At 52.6% G+C, this 21160-nt stretch overlaps 4 protein-coding genes across 4 annotated transcripts; 3 read left to right on the top strand and 1 right to left on the bottom strand.

Moving 5' to 3' along the window:
• Positions 1–1138: 1138 nt before the first annotated feature.
• Positions 1139–2394, top strand: NECHADRAFT_91793 (uncharacterized protein; the record flags this gene model as incomplete). Its single annotated transcript, XM_003052998.1, has 2 exons — positions 1139–2091; positions 2181–2394. The coding sequence occupies 2 exons, from the start codon at positions 1139–1141 to the stop codon at positions 2392–2394; spliced, it is 1167 nt and encodes a 388-aa protein (XP_003053044.1).
• A 7039-nt stretch (positions 2395–9433) lies between these two features.
• NECHADRAFT_36008 (uncharacterized protein) lies at positions 9434–10613 on the top strand (the record flags this gene model as incomplete). The annotated part of the gene is made up of 3 exons (XM_003052997.1): positions 9434–9625; positions 9715–9812; positions 9866–10613. 3 exons carry the CDS (start codon positions 9434–9436, stop codon positions 10611–10613), a joined length of 1038 nt encoding a protein of 345 aa, XP_003053043.1.
• A 7656-nt stretch (positions 10614–18269) lies between these two features.
• Positions 18270–19121, bottom strand: NECHADRAFT_35309 (uncharacterized protein; the record flags this gene model as incomplete). The annotated part of the gene is made up of 1 exon (XM_003052498.1): positions 18270–19121. One exon carries the CDS (start codon positions 19119–19121, stop codon positions 18270–18272), a length of 852 nt encoding a protein of 283 aa, XP_003052544.1.
• A 340-nt stretch (positions 19122–19461) lies between these two features.
• On the top strand, positions 19462–20661 carry NECHADRAFT_35614 (uncharacterized protein; the record flags this gene model as incomplete). The annotated part of the gene is made up of 2 exons (XM_003052996.1): positions 19462–19580; positions 19632–20661. The coding sequence occupies 2 exons, from the start codon at positions 19462–19464 to the stop codon at positions 20659–20661; spliced, it is 1149 nt and encodes a 382-aa protein (XP_003053042.1).
• Positions 20662–21160: the final 499 nt, after the last annotated feature.

Genomic DNA, 21160 nt, shown 5'->3' with positions numbered 1-21160 from the left:
GGCACCGGGGTTTTGACTGGGAGAAGTGAATCGCTTGACCTTGGTTGTTTATATCGTGACGGAGTCGACAATCACAAGCTTTCCATTCCAACAAAACCAAGGGAGGAAGCTCTCAAATCGATGTCGTCATCTTGGCATGCAGCAGGAGTTTGGTTGGTGGGGCGCCTTTGACGCTAAGGCACGTGGGGCTTTGGTGCAGCTTGAATAAATGAAGACTTGTACAAATCACGAAGAGATGATTTTATTATAACTTTGAAGCCTAGAGCAATAATTTACGAAAAATATATCGAGTACACGGTATTTGCAAGAGTATATGGCTCGAAAATGATATATTTGTTCCTACATCTGGCAATGATAAAAGCAAGAAATAATTCTTCGTGCTGAGCATCGTAGGGTAGGTACCAAGCAATACCTGCATCCTCCCATTACCTACCTTACCCGTCACCTACGCTAGAGGGAGCAACACCTCCGCCTACCGGGTCACTCCTCCGAAGATAGTGGAGGTAATGATGGTGTTCTTTGCTCATCAAGTGATTGATATAAGAATGCCATCAGTTTCAACCTCCAAACCCCTGGTCTGTTGGCCCAAATACAAGGAACTGCATGCAGCCATTTCCCCTTTCAGAGCGACAACGCCAAGAGTCATCCGCCATCAGACGTCACCGGCTGATCTGGTCCATCCCCCGGGAGCAAACGTCCAGAGGACCCGCCCCGCGCCGTGAACTGACTGACCCACCTTCGGCCCCAACCGTCGGGAGCCTATATCGAGAGTCCCGGGACCAGACGTTTGAACTGGCTTGTCCTACCTTGGGAAGACGTCGCTCCTCGAAACAAGGCAGAGACGGGTTGAAACCACACGCTATAAGGCACTGAGACACCCTCTTACTTGTTGTAAGAGAAGAGCCCCCTTTCCCTTTGTACTTGTGGTATGTCGCGTGAGCCTCAACGTCTTCCCCCCCCCCCGTCCAATTACAAGGCATCGGCTGCTGATCACTCCCCAAGATGACGGTATGCGTCACAGGGGCGCGTTGTATAACATCAGTCGAACCCGACGTTGACGGCAGCCTCGTCCAGACGATGAGAACATTGGGAGCGTCCTCGATACCTTTGCCGAAAGAGTGATAGGAACATCAACGCCATGGATCAACGATACATCTCGAACAATCTTCCCGCGCAGAGCCTGGGATCAGATCCCAAAGAACTCCTTACGTATGCCCTCGAGCTCGTCGTCCGACACACGCCTCCTCGAGAGGTATACCACGACCGTCACCTAGGAGGCCTCTTTACCGGCTACACGGGCCTCGCCTACCTGTTCCTTCAGTTGTCAGAAATGCACACAGACCTGCTCATCTCGGGTCATGACTTGATATTCTGGGCACGGCAGTATCTCGCCGGCGATCGAGGACATTTGGTCTTGGAGAAAGGTAACTGTGGCATCTCGTCTGAGAAGTTGTCGTTTGAGGCGGTGCGAGCATGTGTGACTAAGGATCCGGGCCACTTGGTCGACTTTCTGGCCAACATGCCAAGGCTTCTTGGTCCATACTTGAACACTCAGGACGACCCCTTTCCATCAGAGATACCATATGGACGAGCCGGTACCTTGTATATGTTGCGGATGGTCAGACACTGGGTGCCAGGGAGTGCAGGGCTCGTGGAATCTCCGTTACGGCGGTTGACGGAGAGGATCATGGCGACTGACGACGACGGCCGAGGCAACTGGGAGTGGCACGGGAAGCGATACTTTGGTGCTGCCCACGGAGACATGGGCATCATCACCCAGCTCGTTCTCTCCAACCCATCACTCGCTCCACAACTCTCGCACCGACTCGAGAGACTGCTTGAACTTCAGCTTCCAGACGGCAACTGGCCTTCCAGTGCGAGGAACCTAAAAGAGGGAAGAAGTGCAAACCTCGTACAGTGGTGCCATGGCGCCCCTGGCTTCCTGTACTCACTCACCTCGCTGCGTCCGTATTTCCCACACCTCCAGGACCGCATCGACTCGGCCGTGGAAAAGGGGCAGAGCATAATCTGGCGACACGGTCTGCTCACAAAGGAACCGTGCTTGTGCCATGGCATTTTTGGCAACGCCTTGTAAGTCTTACCGCGGTGGACCCCCCTTTTTTTTCCCTCTCTCACCTTGATGTGCCTTGGACCTCGGTTATCAACTGACCTCGGAATAGAGTCCTCCCTCGTGGGCCCAGTCGAGAACACTTCCTCGCTCTGGCGACCGCCGATGCTGTGGAAAAGGTCCGCCGACACGACCCAAACCTGTTCGAGAATGCCTCCTACGGGCACAAGGCTTCAGTCCTGATGAATTACTTACCGAGTGCTGCATGGACATGGGCAGTCTGCGAGCAAGAATGCCCCCGGCTCATCATGTACAACGACCTGTAATGGAGGGTGATGGATGGCTTGACGCCATCTGGCGGTGGAAGCCGTGGCTAGGCAGTTTGACAAGGGAGCGATATCGGATGGGACGCTGGCGTCTTCTATTTTTCCTTCTTTGCCACTTGGGTCTCCCACAGTCTGGCTGCGAGATGGACGATGACTTCAACCTGCAGAAGCACATGGACATGGCATGTCGGTACTAGCTAGCTGCATGCTAACCGAGGATAAATGGGCATGCTGTGAGGACGGGGCACTCACGGGATCGGGCCGGCGAGCATCATCATCCTTGGGTTTCCCAGCCCAAAGGTTGGATACCCGCCCCCTGAGCTCGTCCCACGTCTTGGCCAGATAGTCCATTCGATCGGGAAGCAAGAAGAGGCAAGACCCAAAAAAAGCCAAGTTTTCATTCCTTGCGTGATAAGTCGCCTGGAGTGGTTCATGAGATCCACCCTCACATGTCTGTCGCGCGGTTGGCGCCATCTGTTGTCTGGAATCCACACCTCGGCCGTGGCTGGAGATTTGTCGGAGTCTTGGAGGCGCCCGCCATGGACAAGGCTTGCATTCTAGAGGATAACTCTTTGATGTTTCGACGTGCCGGGGCTAGCTATTGGCCCCTGCTTGCTGTTGTGCCAGATATGATAGGGATGCGGCTGATTCTGAGGCTCATCAGGCCAAGATCCACCGCCAACACCGGAAGAATGCCGAGTTTCTAGAGGCGTCGAAAGAGGATTGGACGCCCGACGATAAGGTGAGTGGATGGTGAGCAAAGAGCCCCATCGAGTCCCGGTTTTTAGTACAACCTCACCTTAAAGACCCGGTTTATAGACGTGACGAGCATCGGTCCAGCCGAACAAGGCTCGAGTGCCGAAAGGTCTTGATCAGGAAATGAAAAAAATTTTGTCCCTGAAAATTGGGCTGAGCCTGTGATTTCTTGTCGTGTGCTTCCAGAGGCTCGAGCTGCGTGCCATGATTCTTATCGTGACATGGCGACACTGCGGCCGAACGAATGGCGACGGCTCGTTGGTCATCTCTCGGCCGAGTTCCTGCAGCGGATATAACACACCTTGATGCCATTCCCGGCCAAGTGGGGCCGAGGACCGGAAGCTCGCCAGATGGGGCCAGGGGCATCTCAGGGCCGAGGGCCTCGGACGGTCTAAACGGGTCGTCAAGAGATTAGAAGGGAACAGGGTTGAGGCGTCGGCGATGAGGCGCGCGCAGGAAGAAGGTATGGATCCAAACGGCCAGCCGTTCATGCAAGTCGAGGCGTGGCGGTTCGAAAAGCAACTCTGAAGGCAAAGACAGACTTGTCCTCAAAGGGATCGAGATCACAGACAGATGAATGGAGTCGAGATGGGAAAACGAAAACTCGCAGGGAGAGTAAAAGTGGGCTTCCACTCACGCACCTGAAGCTCGCTCATCCATGTACTGGAGACTGGATCAGAGAAGAGACGATAACGTCAAGGAACCCCTTCCATGTGCCATGAACGGTGAGGCATTTCCAGCAAAGCAAGCAATAGTCCCCATCCTCATCCCCAGCGTGTTGTATGCATTGCATTGCGTTGTTTACATGGCAGGTCATGGGGGTCATGGATGGGATCTTTGTGCTGCAACGTCCGCGGAGCAACAGCAGAAATGACAACGACCCGCCGAAATTGGCGCCAGAAAACGTCAAATCATGGGAATAAGCTCCGATCGAGAATTGGCCGTTTCCCGTTCCCGTTCCCGTTTCGCTGTCGACGTCAGAAGGTAATGTCGGCGGTTATATCGCCGACCCGATCGCGAGGTGGAGTCACACGCCTCCCGGCGGAGGGTCGGCGGTTATGAGAAGCGACCCGACGACAAGCTGCTGCAAGCTATTGAAGCGGCATTTTTTCTTCAACGGCGAAAAGTAGGGTCGCAATCCGCGAAAAAGAAGGCCATGACTTCATTTCCATCAAGGGGGAGTCTGTGTCCCCTGGCGTCAAACACCCTGATCTCCAGCAAGCGTCCTTTCGGGTCTTGAAGAAACGCTAGGCTGGTCGGCCGCTGGATGTTGATGGGACCGGTGGGTATTGCATCGGCACCGATCAGGGTTATTCGGATCCGTGCTTGGTCAAGGAGGATGGAGAAGAGAGAAGACGGGCTAATGATTCGGCCAGGGACCTTGGGGGCCTGCTTGACGGGCTGGGCTGGCCCCCGTGGCTCGGAGCGAAAATGGCCATGGCTTGCCGCTCCCGGCACCGAGCGCGGCAGGGTGCATTTGTTCCCGCGAGCTTCTAGAAGATGGAAATCCGGTGTTCGGCATCCATTCCTAGGGGTTGCAGTCGATCGACCCTTTTTTGCCTCGTTGGTGATCCACTCACACGGACGCACGTTTTCGGCGGCTGAATTCATAGGGCCACGGGCTGTCTTGTTGGAGATTTGAGAGAATCTGGCTGAGATGAGACTGTGATTGTCTAGGCAGAAAACGTGCTCTCGGCTCTCGTGGTGCCGACTGGACGGTCGTTGTGAGATGGCCCCTCCAAGATTTAGACACTTTGATTCGGTGGCCAACGACGTTTTAAGCTTCATTCGTTTCGCTATCACCATGACATCAAGGTCAGCCAATTGCGCCCGTCACAAGTCATGTTGGCTGCAGAGAGCTCTTATCTCCGAGAGTATATCAGACAAGTGATATTGACTCTAGTGATGGTCAGATAATAGCTTTGGCGATGGTGATGATGATGATGATTATGGACGTGAGAAATGACAATGTGCTTTGTGATGAAATGGAATGGATCCATTCCATGTCGAGTGTGGATGTGGATGTGAATGGATGCATTGCATGGTCAGAAAAACCCACTCACCACATGAACGTGATTCAGATTGATGAAAAGAGTCATGGCAAACTTCAGCCCTGGGAATGATCTTATTCCCGGAGGCTTCCTGCTATTGCCGGCGCAAAAAGAACTAAGACGAGCTAGCGCCAAATGGGCGATCAGGGTTTTTCGCTTTGGCCATGCTGTCATTGACTGCCCGGTGAGGAGGAATCATGCACCATCGATGGGTGTAACAACGCATCAAAACAAGACGCACACGCCATGTTCTGTTCCGTTCTCGCATCTCGCAGTAAGCATGTTTAGCACCATCACTCAACACGAGAGTTTGAGACAAATCCAGGCCTGCAGTGAGAATTAAAAAAACGTGATGGTAACGCTGCTGATTTGCTCGAGACTGTTCTTTCTCAGTGACAGATCAAGACGTATGACGTCGGTGGTTGCGGCCTCGGGATGGTGGTGCCGTGGGGATGAGTTTATCAACCAACCAAAGAGACGAGATGCGATTAAGGAACAGCGAGATGAGGCTCAAGGTTTTGCAAGTTCCACTGTCCTAGCAGAAAGCCAAGTTGACGAGATGTCGCCGAGCCTCGTCCGCCTCCCTTAAGTGCCGAATCAGAAACGGCAGCACGTTTTCTTGGGCTCCCGTTTGGGCTTGAGGCGGTGGCTAGAGGAAAGCATCTGCGTACAGCTTCAACGGGGACTCTAAGCGAGGAATGGATGTCTTGTCGGGGGCGTCCTTGAATGCTTGCTGGGTGTCAAGGGGGATGGGTCCATCCATCCATTGTGCCCAAAGCAAATGTCTGGTTTAGCGGTATCCACGATGCAAAATTGAAAGTGGGTTTTTTTATTCTCTTGTCTCACACTCAAAAATTCGGGGGACCAGCCGGTAGCTGGAGAAAAATAGGGGTGCGAGAATGGAGCGAGATGAATCTGGGCACGGTACAAACACCATGATGAGATCATTGAGATGGATGGATGGGCCAAGCCGCGGAGCTCATGCCATGCCATGCCCTTACCAATTACTCGGGAATCAGGCACGGGGTCTTGTGCCGGCAAGTCATGAACGGCAAAGAGAAGCAAAGCGCATGTGAATTCTCGACGTTGGAGAGAAAAGAAGCATGATGCGGCGAATGCGGCCTGGTAATTGCCGCCCGCGGAGTCCGATCGGGGTCGGCCCTTAGAGAAGTCCGGAGTTCAGGTCTTTTTTCTCTAGAGTCTTGACAAAAACTCGAAACCTGTGACCTCAGACAGACCCAAAACACACACCCCCTTAGCCCAACGTGCAGAGCACCGCACAGTAGGGGGGGGGGAAGCTAGTAAGCCATGAGCCATGATGCGTCACCGCGACGGCAAAAGCCCGCCGGGCTGGCACTTATATCCGTGCCGGGGCGGGATTTGGAGAACCACACCTACCTCACGCCAGGTACCCTCACAGCCTTGGGGCGGTGCCGTGGTACCTGGGGCTGCCCCCTGGGATTCCCAATGCCGACCCTCTCAGCTCGCTCGCTGCGCTGATCAGCGCAACCTCGCCAGCCCTACATGCGCCCAACCATACGCACCACGCACCTCGCGGCTTCACCCAGAGGCCGGGGAAGCGAGTCGAGAAGTAAAAAAGAGTCAGGAGGTACGGCGGGATTAGTTATCTACTGCACAGCAGGCTTTGCAGGAGCAGAGCAGCGCTTTAGCGTAGCTTTCTTTCTAGTGCGGTGGGGACACACGGGCTGCGGAGGCGCTCATGACCACGACAAAGGCCGCTTTGTTTTGTCTCTTGGTGTTTTTGTGATTCCGCATTCCGCTTACTCACTGATGATCGGACTTTACAACTCTCCATGGTTACTTTACTCAGCCATGTCTTGGGAAGCAACTGTGCATGAGCGGTCAAAAGAGTGAACCAACTACATTGCAGCCAGCATGAACAGAACATGATGAACCACCCAGAGGCAGCCCAGATGGACCCATGCCATAAAGCTGAGATACGGCCAGAATGACGATTCGCAAACCTGCACTGCAATCTCAGTCCAGTCCATGAATGTGGATGATATCGCCACGTACCTGGGGGCGGTATCTGCATCGGGGCCGGGCGTCGACATCGGGGCCGGGAACCACGCCCCCCTACCAACTCTGTTCCCTATTTTTCCCTCTACGAGGATCTTGAATACGCTGCTGGATTGGCCGAGAGCGTACAACAGCCCGCGGCCGACAGCGCGCACGATCAAAGTTACAGGGCCTTTGTTCACTGTCAAAAACTTGCCTGTTGTTGGTCGAGCAAGGGGTTTTGCAGGGGCCGCAACCGCATGGCAAGATGGCCGCAAGGGGTTTCAGCGTATCCCAACCCATGCCTGTCAGTTGATGGGACAGACAAGTCCAGAAAATGGGATGGGCATTTTTGAGTTTCCCCTGGAGGGATTCCTGGTCTTTCTCGTTCATGCTCGTAACGAGGAGAACGACAGTGGTGGCCCTGTTTCCCGTTCCCATGTCTTGGCGGAGTCTAGCTCCATCCCGTCACGCTGGGAACCATGTGGATTTGTCGAGCAGAAGACAAGAGGCTCCAGAAGACGACACGGAATGGAAATCAGGAAATCTTGCATGGGTCAAGGTTCTGGGTTCTGGGTTCTGGGCGGAGGTCGGCTTTACGGCATGCCGGGGACAACCCGCAATTCCCTCGTCGTCCAGTCCACCGCTGCGGCTGCGGCTGCTGGCTGGCTGCATCTGCAATCACAGTCCATCTCGACCTCGTGCCCCCCTGCGGTGGAGGCGCCGAGATGCGCGTTATGCCATGCCTGCGACTCTGTTTTTTGTGGTAACGGGATAGGACAGGAGGATTCGGTGAGGTGAGTGGATGCTCGATACTGCGAGAAGCGGACAGAGTCAGAGAGTAGGTACTGTTAGAAGCGAGCCGTGCGGGTAGACGGCAGGCCCGCTTCTTTTTTCATGATCCTGATGATCCAGCAGCATCCATGATGATGACGAGATCCAGCCGAGAACCATCCAGAGCGAGTCTTGTCTCGTTCATCTTCAAAATTGGGGATATATATCAAGACGTGGCCGCCCGGTGTTCTGGCTCTCGCCCCCCTCCCCACATCCCAACGTCTTACACGCATTTGTAGACCAAGACGAACCTGGACATAACTTGTCAGCCTTTAACGGTCATGATAGCTTTATAAGCCTTGAGACGTCCACGCACATACAGGCTTCGCAGCATATCACCTTGTCCAGCAGCAGTAATCTACTGCACAGCACAACACAGCACAGCATCAAGCTCGCAGCCAACAAAACATATCATCCTTCACCAAAGCAGAGTCGTGTGCTCCACCTTACGATTTTCAAACAAGCCCTCACTCAACTCAGAAGCACAACCAATTCCAAAACCCCCCCTGTCTCGTTCTCGCTCTCGCAATCGATCCTTGTACCTCAGCCTCGCCCTCATCACTTGTTAGTCTCGATCTGCGCCTTGAGCATAACGCGTCCTCTCATCTGCTCATCTGAGCTTGAGCTGTCCTTCTCCAACGGTCATCGCCCGTTTCCTACAGCACACTTTCTTCCCCTTGTCAGCAACCGGCCCAAAAGCATTACCACCCCATCCCATCCTCACCACTCATCCATCCATCATCTTCTCTGCCCCCCCGTAAGTCCGCCCGTCGCGCGCGGACTTTTGGCTTCAGCTAGGGGCATCTTGTCGACGCCGCGGGGCGACCCACCACCACAACCTCTGTCTGCGGGCCCTTGTTCGCTCCCTAGACGATCCCTGTCGCCCTCGCCTTCTCGGACATAAAGACCTCGCCGACCGTTAGGCACACACCCTCCATCCCTCACCCATCCATCCATTGATTCCCGCACCGCAAGCGGCGCCGGACAGTTGATAGAAAACCCTCCGAGGGCCGTGGCCCATTCTCACATAATCCACCTAATTCAAGGCCGTTACGCATATCTCAGACAGTCACCAGTCACACAAGCCTGGGCCTGGTCCTGTCCTGTCCTGTCCTAATCCAGCTGCGCGTTATATGCCTCTTGGCTTCGACTGCTATTATTATTAAGCTCGTCGAACCCTTTTTTCTTCTCCCTGTTGCTTCACATTCTTATTATACATACATCCTTCCCCCCCTCCCTTCCCAGCTGTCTGGTTCATCCCTCTCTTCCTCCCACTTACACACATTACATCCATCTCAACATATCCATCTTGCCTCTTCACTCTAGATTGGATGACACCTCGACCCATTCGTCCCACAGTCAAGACAAGATCTTCAACAATGGGTTCAAGTAGCTTGCCCTCTCCTCCTGCAGAGGATCACAAGTCGACTCTCTCACGAAAGAGCACATCAAGTGCCAAGTCGGTCAAGCCTGTCCACCGCGCCTCCAAACGAGCCAGCTCCAGTGCCGCTGCCATTCACCACCACGACCATGTCACACATACCACTGGCATGGACGGTCGACATAAGCGTGTGTGGAAGGCTTGTGAGCGATGTCGTATGAAGAAGACCAAGGTATGTGTGGTAAACCCCGAGTGTGTCCCCCCACTAACACGATCAAGTGCGACGGTGAATTCCCCTGCAAGCGATGCAAGGATGACGGTTTGGTATGCACCGCCGGTGTTAGAAAGAAGATGGAATACAAGCAACTGCCTCGAGGGTACGTGTGGAAGAAGCTTACCTGGATCCACATGTCACTTACACAAGCCACAGATACGCCGAAGTGCTCGAGAACACCCAATTCGCCCTCATCGCCACTGTCCACAAGCTTTACTCCATGGTCCGGAATAACCAGCCCTGGGAGCTGGGTGAGCCCGAGCTCAACGACCGCGGGCAGCCCGTGATCCACAACATCGCTCAGAAGCTTGGCTGCATCCGACCCAATAGCGACATCGACCTCCCCGTGCACTCAGTATTCCCCGAAGACGAGGCCGGTATGGCTGAGCTGGCACGGCAACTTGAAGACCAGCAGAAGGAGCAGGAGCCCCAGAAGGAGGTCAAGGACACAGACTCTTCAGTATGCAACCGAACAGAACGAGCATCATCGTCCGAACTCGACCACTCCGACTTTGAGCACGACTACCGAAAGGCGGCCTTTGGCAACAGCAATGCCATGACTCTCTCACCGCAGAGCTTCACTGGCAGTGCCGACTTCGACTTTGCACCCCCGCCTCCCGAGATCGACGCTTCAGCCATGTTTCCCTCTCAATCTCCTTCTATGTCGAGCTTCCCTGCTTGGTCAATGGCCAAGCCGCAACCCAGCGACCTGACGATGCAATTCCTCCAGCAGCAGCAAAACGGAATGATGGCCAACATGGACCTGCTCAATCAGGGCCTTGTCGAGTCGGAATTTGGAACCATCAAGCCCCACGTCCTATCGTGTCCCAACCCCGAGGTGATGATGGGCATGGGCGATCCCATGATCTATTCAGGCTACGACGGCGAACCGATGCGACTATGACCACCACGACCCCTGACTGCGCTTGACTGTACAGTACTATAGATTTACTTGTTTACGGCCATTCCCCTCACGTCGAAATTCGTCACGCGGCACGGTGTTAATCGGTATCCTTTTTTATTTTTCCATTCTGGGCACATATTTCTAGGGTTTTGGTGTTTTTTATCTGTACGAAAAGAGGACGCGAACTCGTAGAATCGAGTGTGTCCTTTTGGCGGCTGGCGTTGGATGAGTTCTCTTAAGGCTGGACAATGGGAATCTTGTACAAAGCTCCCCCAACTCGATGCCACGAGACGGACAACGTGGAAGTTGGAAGCGGAGCAGGCAGGCAGGTTGGCAGGCAAAGGTGTGTGAAATACGGAATATGGGAACATGATACAAGACAAATGGAACATGGCACGAAAAGGAACATTTCTCTCTCCCTCTCTTTCCACCCCGGGCGCCAGGGGGGAAAGGGGGCTGGGTCAAACAAAGTGCACACTCGGGCAAGGTAACCTTGTGAAGGTTTTCTGGGGAAAAGAAGCATATTTTTTTTTTTTTTTGATAGACGGCGCATACCATTTAATCCGAGTCCCCGAATTGCCACAAAGAAATTGTAATTGCCGTGCTCCAAACTCTATTGTGACGGCTGTTTTCGTCTATGGTCTTATTTTGAACGACAATTGCCGAGCCCTATGCATGAGTAGTACCGTGATATGGTGTGAACTCGGGTCTTGTTGGCGTTTGCCGTGATGGATGGGGATGGATCTGTCATGTCACATTGATGAATTCTCCGTTGAGCCGTCAATGGGATTCTAGACCTGCATCCAACCGCAGCAAGAGACGGACAGGGAAGGGATCCCTCCCCCATCAGATCATGAAGTAGGGTGTCACACGTCATTGACTACAGAAGTATCTTTGGTCCATTCTCGATTTGTCTTTTTGCTCTGCCCTGCCGCTGTCCATCGGGGTCCGAGACCGAGATCCACCACGGGCTGTAAAGGTGGCCGAACGGGAAACCCAGCAAAAACTCGAAGTCAAAAAAAAAAAAGAGAGGTGAACGGCGTCCGTCCGCGCGCAGCACGCATTCGCACGCGCGCACACCTTAAACTCCGTGATTCCGTCTCTCTGATGGAGGGAGCGGAAACGGGCGCAAGTCCGCACCTTGCACATGGCGTGAGGGGGACCGAGAACGAATAATTGGAGAATTTCCCATCTTTCTTTTCTGCCTTTGGTCAATTTGTGATTGAATGTTACAGAGCATGTACAGGTATCGTTATTCTTCTGCCTCTGGCTTAGCCTGGAACTGGCCCGTTGTCCATGATTGCAAATCAACCTTGACCATGATTAACGCCGAAAGTGAGAGTGTTTGACAATCCATGGGACACTAACGACACGCCCTCTACTAATCCAAACAGCTCTCCAACGTAACAGCACCGGCGCTAAGATGACCCCAGAAGCCTCACGAGAAAGAAAGAAAAAAAGAGCACGTTTTTTGCTTGAGCCGTAAACCCGGGCGGTGGGCTGGCGCGCGCGGAACGGACGAATTGCAGGTTTACCAATCCGACCATGATTATTGAGCAATGGTGGGATTGATGTGAAATACATAACGGGATAAGAGTCATCATTCATCATCCATTATCCATCCACCTCCAAGGGAAAAAAAAAAGGAACCCAGTCAGACCCAGACAGAAAGCCTAGCTCACTCGGAAGCTTGTTAGTGCCTGCGGGCGCCCATTCCAAACTGCAAGAGGGTATGTTTTGGCGGGTCTAAAGCAAAGGTCATCCTGCGGTTTGTTTGTTTTTTTCCTCTTGCTCAAATTCTTCTTTTCTTTTTAAGCTTCGGCCTGGGTTTGTCATGGTCCCCGACAAGGGGGAGGAGGAGGAGATGGGGGTTTGGAGATTGCGGACCGCTTACAATAGCAAACTCACAAGACGGACGGCGGGCAGAAGAAGGTTTTTTGGAGAGGGGAGGGGGTGGGCGTCAACTGTAGATTGGGACATAACACATAACGCCAAACAATAACGGGAGGGGCCAGCAGCAGCGACTATGAGATGATACGCGCGCGCTCGTTCGGCCGCCCTTCTCGATTACAGAGCAACACACATTACACACGCCAGTCCAATAGACGAGTGCGGGCGACAGGATTCGGGGTAGGGGGCTTGCTTCTCTGTCTATTGGAGTCAGCCCTAAGCTTTTCGACAAGGGGCGGTAAACGACACCGACGGACGGACGAAGCGACGGACCAAATTGAGATGGAGGCTTCACAAACGCTGACTGATGATGCGCTTGGTGCTGTTTTTGGTTGAGTTTCAAACTCGAATGCATTTGGGGGCTGGGTCTAAGATCCATTGACCGCCTTGGATTTTTGTCTCTTGTTTCATGGATCTTTGTCTTGTCTTATCCATGGCCATCCAGGTAAGAAAAAGCTTCAACGGCGCCTACGCACGGCATTGGACACACTCACTGCATCAATGCTAGCCAAGCCTAAGCAGCCTCATGATGCTCTGTGCGTCTACAAAGATCCCCCATCCCAAGGCTACCTTGATCGCTTTTCGGCTCTTTACTACACCCAGGAACCTTGCAGAACTCGCTGATCAGTTGAGTCTCGAGATTCAATCAATGGACAGTCCGCGGACCTAAACGACAATGCCGCTCCCCGCGGAGTGCGGAGTTCAGACGTGGGGTGGGCCGAACGGGCATCGCATATCTGAGATGTAGCCCGGCTTTCGGGCTCTTGCTACCCTCCGGCGACTGCTAGGGGTGTGTACCGGCGAAGTGGGGTGAGGATAGAAGGTTTCCTTTCTAGGTAAATGGTTCGAGCAAAGCCAATTGATGCCGTGTCGTCTCCCCCCCCCCTCCTCTCGCCTGCGTGCGGCTTTCCATATCGTCCATGGGTGGTGTCAGCATTTGGGGGAAATCCCAACCAGGCGGTTACGATGATGACGGGCGATCCCCATATCTGACTCCGCCTCTAAATCGAGAATCTCAATGGATTGCTTCGTTGGCGGCGTATAGGCGTATCACCATGAGATTGATGTAAGTAAGACGAGTTGAGTGAAGGGGGAGTATCATCCATCGTGTGCCCATGTTCTGACCAAGTGGCTGGTCTCTTGTTCCTCATATCATGAGAGTCCACCTCTTTGCTCGTTCTGCTCGGTTTCGCATTTCGCATTTCCTCGCTGTTTTTAAGAAGCCCACCCACACACACACACACCTTTGGTCACCCTTAACCCTTGGCTGTCACGGCCACGCGGTGCAGAATGTGGGGCCGGGAACGGGGCCAGCCCTCCTCCGGCAGCGAGCATAACTCGGCCCAGATGAGATCCATATTGGATCTTGGGATCCTCTTTTTGTGCCTGTTTATTTTCTTGTGCCCGGCGTCTTGTAGGGCCCCGACCGGCCGAGGATCGTGATGAAAGGGATCGGGTTTTTGAAGAAGAAATTTGGAATTTCGCAGAGAACTCTGTGGAGAAAGAGATCCAGTGGGTTAACCAGTTATCAACCCCTGCCTGGACTTAACACAAACAAGCTTGTTGCTGATTCCAAAACGCCTTTTAACTCCGGACTTGATGACTGTTTGAATATTCCGATTCACTTAAATCCGTCGGTGCATCTCAAGGTTAACCGGTCTCCCCCATCCCAACAACTGCTGCAGTCATGTCGCACTCCAATTGTTCCGTCCCCTGTCCACGACGGGGAGGCAGCCACTTTGCACATCCAATAATTCCTGACGGTGGCTGGGGGTCGACGAGACACGCATTTCTCTCGCTCGATACAGTCCACGTTTAGGCATCACAAAGTGCCCCCCCAGGTTCTTCAAAGGGGAAAAGACCGAGAGCCAAGCTTGCCTAGGGCTTGTCCAGTCACCTAGGGCTGCGTCACCTCTCATTTCCCTCCAGTGGCTTAGACGTGCCCCTCCACGTAAACAAAACTCCTTCAAGAGTCGAAAAAGGGCAAAAAGGATGGTGGTGCGTAGCATCTCAGACAAGGCCCCTCGAAGGCTTGGGCTTGGGTCTCTCCCACGGACACGGCGTATTGGCGATTGGCTCGCCCGCCTAGAAATCATTCCCTGCAAAGCTGATGCACGTGGGGTGAATGCGAGATACGAATTTCTGCCCGGCCCCTCTTGGCTCTGCTGTCCGTAAATTCAAATCCAGGCATGATGTTGTGTGCCTCTCACCACAATGCCACTGCCACAGTTTCCCCCCCCCCCCCCCCCCTCCTTTTCTGGGCGTTTTGACCCTTGGTGGACAGAATTATCGAGACGCTCTCTAAACCGACGCCTTTGGCCAGGATCTGCGTTCTGCGTCAATCATTCAATCACGACAGCCCAGTCGGTGGGAGCACCATCGAGGCCAAGCCAAGCAATGACCATGGCTCCATGAGGTCAAGCATTAGCAGCCACGGCTTGCCTCGCAGCCTTAGGTGCCATTCGCTCTCGCTACCGTCGGGTCCTGGCATCCCCCCGCGCCCACGCATATCCTCGCTCGCTCATTATTACGCGTATTCCCGTCGACGGGTCCTTCAAGAGTCCGATAATCATGCTCTCAACTTGTTTGCCCAATATCAAACAATCATAAACAATGCACAAGCATGAATAAAAGAGTATATCTGCATCATATACACGATACGCTAAATGCTTGATAACTATGAATAACTCTTCATCAGCATCGCCAACCCATCCCTTACAGCTTACAATAGCCCTATCCTTGTTTGGGCGAAACGCAGCGCCCAACCTGACGTCAACTTGATCACCGCCAGGAAACGCCATGAAACAACGTGTACATGAGTCGATGGCTTAGATTTGCTTGACTGATGCAACTGACGCGAAAAATCAAGACAAATTTCATCTCCTCCTGGCTCTCCTGTTTGTCTCGTGAAGTTTGTACGCGTAAACTCTGCGCCCCGACGGCACTCTATTCCCCGACACCCCGGCATAGACGAGCTGACCTATCATGAAGCTCCTCGCAGGTCGTCGCATCATGTGCCATATCCTCGCCCTGTTCGTCTGCCAGGGACTGGCCTTGGCGGCGCATGCTTCCCCGGCAGACCACCTCGATGGGCGGGTTTCCGAACACGCGCATAGGTCTACCTGCCGGGTTCGGTTGGCCTCCGAAAAGCGACAACGAGATGGTCGGCAGTGCATACTCCTACCGTCAGGATAGTCGTGGTTTCAGGCGTGGAGAGCCATGTGGGTGAAACGGTGAGTCTTGCGCACTGATTGGTGTTGCTCCAACGTAAGCGCTGTAGTTGATATCAGCCAGTTCCTTTCATTGGCTCTTCTTGCTATTGTTGGCGCGGCTATGGGAGAATTTGAAGATGGGATACATTTCGATGTTTGGACAAGCCGGTTTTACTGTCAACACCTCCAACACAAATACAGTCAAAGTTGGTAGAGAAATCTTGTCGGCACACCGTAAAATGCAAGAAAACATGCAAACTACCGTAGCTCAACATGCATTGCATGTTCAATGCTTGATCTGGGGGACAGAAACCGGTTGTAAGTCCCACGGTGCGGTCTAGGGGATAGTCATGGGTTCCTCTAAGGCCGCTCTGGGCCAATATCAGGCCAGATTGTCTCGAGGAACCTCGTCCTAGCCGATGGGAACCAGTGTACGATCGACGTAGGCCAGGACTTGTATCCGGCTATGGAGGGAATTGACAATTTTGCCACCTTCAGCTCTGTCACATCCAAGGTCTTCGGTGTCCAGTAGGTGCTGGACGAGATGTTCATCTATCCAGGTGAATGTTAAGAGTCTCTGTAGAGGAATCAGCGAGAATGCAGTCAGGAATCATGTCCAATCATTCTTCCAATGTCATTCGCTGCCCTGAGGTATTCAATGACTCTAACCTTAATCCGAACAATGTAAGTGCCATGCCCCTACCAGTCTCTCCATGCTCAGACGGCAATCCGATCCAGTATTATCTTCGTAATTCTTCGAGAAAAAGCAATAGCAGTCGATATCATCTATTTCAAACCATCCAACGAACGAAGCTCGTCCGTCCAGCAACATGGGCATGGAGAATATCCCAAACTTGCAACTCGACGGGGGCTCTCCAGCGAGTCCTCGCCGTGCACAAAGTCTAGTTTCAGCATATCTGTCTTCTTGATAGACGTCGAAAAGGACGGAATATCCTCTTTGAGAAGAGTATTTAAGCTTTACGGGACCGACAATAGCGAGACGCTGGGGCTTGATACGCCGACTGCCCTGCTTGGGGTTCATTCTATGGACGGCGTCAAGGCCATCCCTAGCGAACATGTCCCGTATGTCTACTGGTATGGTAGTTTCTTAACTGTCGTAGTAATGATGTATGCGCCTCAGGGTTGTAGCTTAACTGAAAGACTGTCGACGTTAACCAAGGGCTCCTACATGTACTCGACGAGGCTAGTCGCCAAGGTGAGTCGTAGACTTATGTTAGCCATTCGGTTAACGGATGAATTAAGCAAATTGTGTATGGCTATAGGCTGTGACATCAAGATTGGCCGATTACGCTGAACAATAAACATGATGGGTGCTGGAGTTATGGTGTTTATGCGTTCATTGATGAGACTATTGCGTTGCCTACCGATCCATTAGGGTCGTGTTAAGAGATGACGCCACATGTTACATGTCCAACTATTCAATCAGGTCTCATATAAACGATCGATAAGAAGGCATATCAGTATGGATATCCAGGACTATTAGCTTGTAGTTGAAGAAGTGAGTGACTCTAGCAATTTCGCCTACCCTATGCCGCTCCTGGAACTCATGGTGATTTAACAACTGAGGTACAGTATATCCTGTGGTTATAGCTTCATTTTTTTTAGGAATGGAAAAGCTCAACTAATTTCTTAGAAGTGAATTGGTTGTGAAATAAAGGCGGAATCGATCAGATACATTTGCCCAAGTGGCTAGATTTGGTGTCCATGAGGTTACGACCGATGAACTCATTAACACCTATTAAACTTAACCCATAACGGCAGCCGTGAAGAGAGATAAAATAGCTAGGACTTGTTCAAGGTCTCTTTGTCATTTTCTTTATGCATATTTACGAGTGAGTAACGGACGTGCATGAAAGAGTTGAGTTGCTATTGTCTATCCGCCCCGAGATGAAGCAAGCATGGCCCGACATGGGGCTGCACGACGTCAATTCTCTAAGAGACATGAGAACCGTAGATAAACTGACCTACTTTTATGATCCCATTGATGGCAATGGACTCAACTCTTCTGCCCCCTCCTAAATCATCAACCCAAATGCTCCAACCCGCCCTTAAGAGGGCCTTTGACTGGCCTCGAGCCCCCCCGCAAAGTGTTGCCCTCGAGTCGATTCTTGCTGACGGGAGTTTTGGAAATAAAAGGTAGTTCGTGCTTCGTCATGGTGAACATGCTCAGAAATTTGAACATCATGGTGGAACTGGACACCCCATACAGACGGAATGAGTGTTGCACGGTCGTAAAAAACACTCCCAGCAGAGCATAGCTAACTTGATTAGTATGAAACAGAGCCGGTCATATTCATCACGCTGTTATTCATGTTCCTGATATCATAAGAAATTGACTGCTGTGATGCCTAGTTACGCGGTAACCACTCTGGATCCTCATCACAACATGCCTCCAACGCCTTGCCCTCATGTTCATCCTGTATCCGTTCAACGCCGACCGTAAACTCGTCTCAGACGTCTCGTAGAAATACTCTTAATTCTTAATGTCCAAAACTTGCTTCAAGACACCTTCACTGGCTCTCCACCACCTAGCCCTCTCTTCAAGATCATCTGCCGCGCCACCAAGAGCAGCCTCTTTCCTCCTCCTCGCTTCGCGTGCCGCCGCGGCACTGTTTTGACGCTTGCTCTCAAGAGGCTGAAGCTCGACCTCGAGTCGCTCGGCCTCCTTTCTCTTTCGTGGAACCTTGGCCTGCAGCGACTCTAGTTCTCGAGCAAGTTCCTGCTGCTCACGCTTCCGTTGGGTGACGAGATCCTGTGTTTTGGCGAGTGGTAGGTTCATGCTTGGGCTTGATCCCTCTGGTGTCTCTTGCGATGCTCGAAGTTGTTCGATCCGTATCTCCAGCTCCTCAATCTTGGTTGGCATCTCCAGCAACTTTGCTGTCTCGAGCTGCACAGTTTCGTACTTTTTGCTCAACTCGATACCCCTGCGCTCCAAATCCGTCACCATATCGGCCACTTCAGTCTTGAGCTCTTTGAGCTCCTTCTTGGCACCGGCGTTCTCCTTTTCGAGCTCCATATTCTCCTCCATAGTGACAATCATGGGCGGGTCGCCAACAATGGCGCGGATGAACTTTTCTTTGGTGACCTGCTGTACGTACGAGAAGCGCAGTTTGGCAAACAGTTCCTTGTAGTGTGCAAGATCAGCTGCCAAGCTAGCAGGCGTTGGCGCGTCGAGAGCTGAGTTTGACGCATCTGATGTTCGTTGACGGGAATCCTGGGGGGTTGAGCTTGAGATGGGCTCGCTGAGTTTGATGATGGAGATTTCGCGTGTTGACCGGATTTCATCCAAGGCCTCAAGGACCTCTTGCGTCTTTGCTTGATCCATTGTGGAAGGATGTATATTGAAGGCCTGTGTTTGATCAAGCTTGGATGAGACTCATTCAATGATTGGCGTTTGTAAGGGTTTGTTCTGTTCAACGGCGCGACAGGAGTTGTTTAAGTTGCGATAGTGTTTACTTCCGGCCCAAAACGGGTTAGTGCGGGTAACCTTGCTTATCTAAGGCGGTGAGCGGGGGCATATGCCTGCTGACATCAAGGGAACGTAGATTCAAGATATTGGAGAAGGCATCCTCCAACTTGCATTCTTTTTTGGCGCAACGTCGAATTTGCCATTTTTATCCCACGAGTTGTCCATGCTTGGAGTTTTTTTTTGAACACGACTCGCCATGTCGAACGACGAGATCCTTACCGACGACTACGTCGCGGACCTGCTTGCCCAGGAGGCAAGCGACTGCTCCCTCAAGTATTCGGCATTGGGCATGGAAGCATATCGCGAGAATAAGAAGTAATGGAGTCCAACAGAGGTCTGGCAAGTCTGTTGCTGACACGGCTTCAGACCCGCGAACATGCTTAAGCCAAACACCCGGTTCCTTCGACATATCATTAAAGACACCGATAATCACAACAAAGCGCTATTGGCCAAGGAAGCTGCCGAATCGAGAGCGCGGTTAAAAGATTTGGAGCGCGCCAAGGAGATTGAGCGGCGAAAAACAAACCCGAGTACACACGACATACGAAGGCGACAGATGGGCGATATCCATGCGATTCTCGGTGGAAAAAAGCGCAGGAGGAGTGATGATGATGCGGGGCCATCTTCCAGCAAAGACTCGAAAAAGCGAGAATCCGAGCATAAGTCTAGGCGCGAAAGCGATCCGAAGGATAAGGACCTTTTCAAAGAGCGGCACGACGATCGAAGGCATCATGGGCGATTATCTCGAGAAGATCGTCATAGTAAGACTGATGATGGAGAATCGCGCTCGGAGCGGTCGCGGAGGGAGCACAGACGGCGCGAAAGATCACGGAGCAGAGGCTCTGAAGACGAGGAACGGCATCGCCATTCCCGGAGGCGGAAAGATAGGTCTAGGTCGCCTACGCGTCGCCGACGGTCTCGGTCCCCAAGAGAGACGAAGAGTAGGCATCGCCATCGGTCGCCCTTGAATACAACAAACGATACACGGAAGCAGAAGGATGAGGAGGAGAAGGAAGATTCAGATATCGGAGAAGATCTTTTTGGGCCAGCACCGCCTCCGAAATACCGCGGGCGAGGGACTATCGGCGGATCATCAGGGATCGATCGACGATTCTCAGAAAACTACGATCCCAAGAAGGATATCCAGATGGACGATGATGAGGGAGGTGGTAACTGGGACGACGCGGTGGAGGCGTTTAGAAACCGCCAAAAGCTTCGGCAAAGCCAGGAACAGCGCTCGAGTCCAGTTGGACTCACAAACGATAAGGTTCCGCGGGCTGGTAACGCGGACGAAAAGAGTGCAGAGAGTGTGCGTTGGTCCAAGGCTGGCGAGAAAAGGGAATGGGACCTCGGTAAGGAGGATGAGGCTGAAGGGGTATCCTCAGGCGGGTTATAGATGCGACGGATCGGTTCAAGTCAAGACAATATCATCAACTAAGTGGCATGGCGGATTGGATTTGGCCAAGATGGCATCGGCAGCAGGGTCTGTCTTGATTTGATTGGCTTCGGCGTACTACCATGGTTTTGGAAGATAATGGGTCCTGGGATATACTTGACTCGTCGCGAATACGATAGACGACGGATTGGAAATAGAGAAACGCCCCAACTTAAAGGGCTGAATTGCTTTGTTGCTGATCCCCACGAGGTGCCGGTTCCGGCACTTGGATGGATGTTGACAATGAGGCTCTTGGGGTAGACCAGCCAACACAATGACACTAGCGCCTTGTTGGCCGGAGCCTTATGAGAAGTACGCCTTTTGAGTTGAGACTATTCTTATTGACCCCTGAAAAGATACCTGCCCATGGCTGGCCTGACACATCTGCTCAGCCACGAGCAAGGAGAATTGACATATCGGAGGGCGCCGCTGAAGTTGTCAACACGAGAACCGGAGCTCC

The sequence above is a fragment of the Fusarium vanettenii genome, assembly GCF_000151355.1.
Source record: "Fusarium vanettenii 77-13-4 chromosome 3 genomic scaffold NECHAsca_2_chr3_3_0, whole genome shotgun sequence".
In the NCBI taxonomy this organism is placed as follows: Eukaryota; Fungi; Ascomycota; class Sordariomycetes; order Hypocreales; family Nectriaceae; genus Fusarium; species Fusarium vanettenii.
The sequence above is the reverse complement of the archived record's forward strand: the minus strand, read 5'-3'. Positions and strand labels throughout refer to the sequence as shown.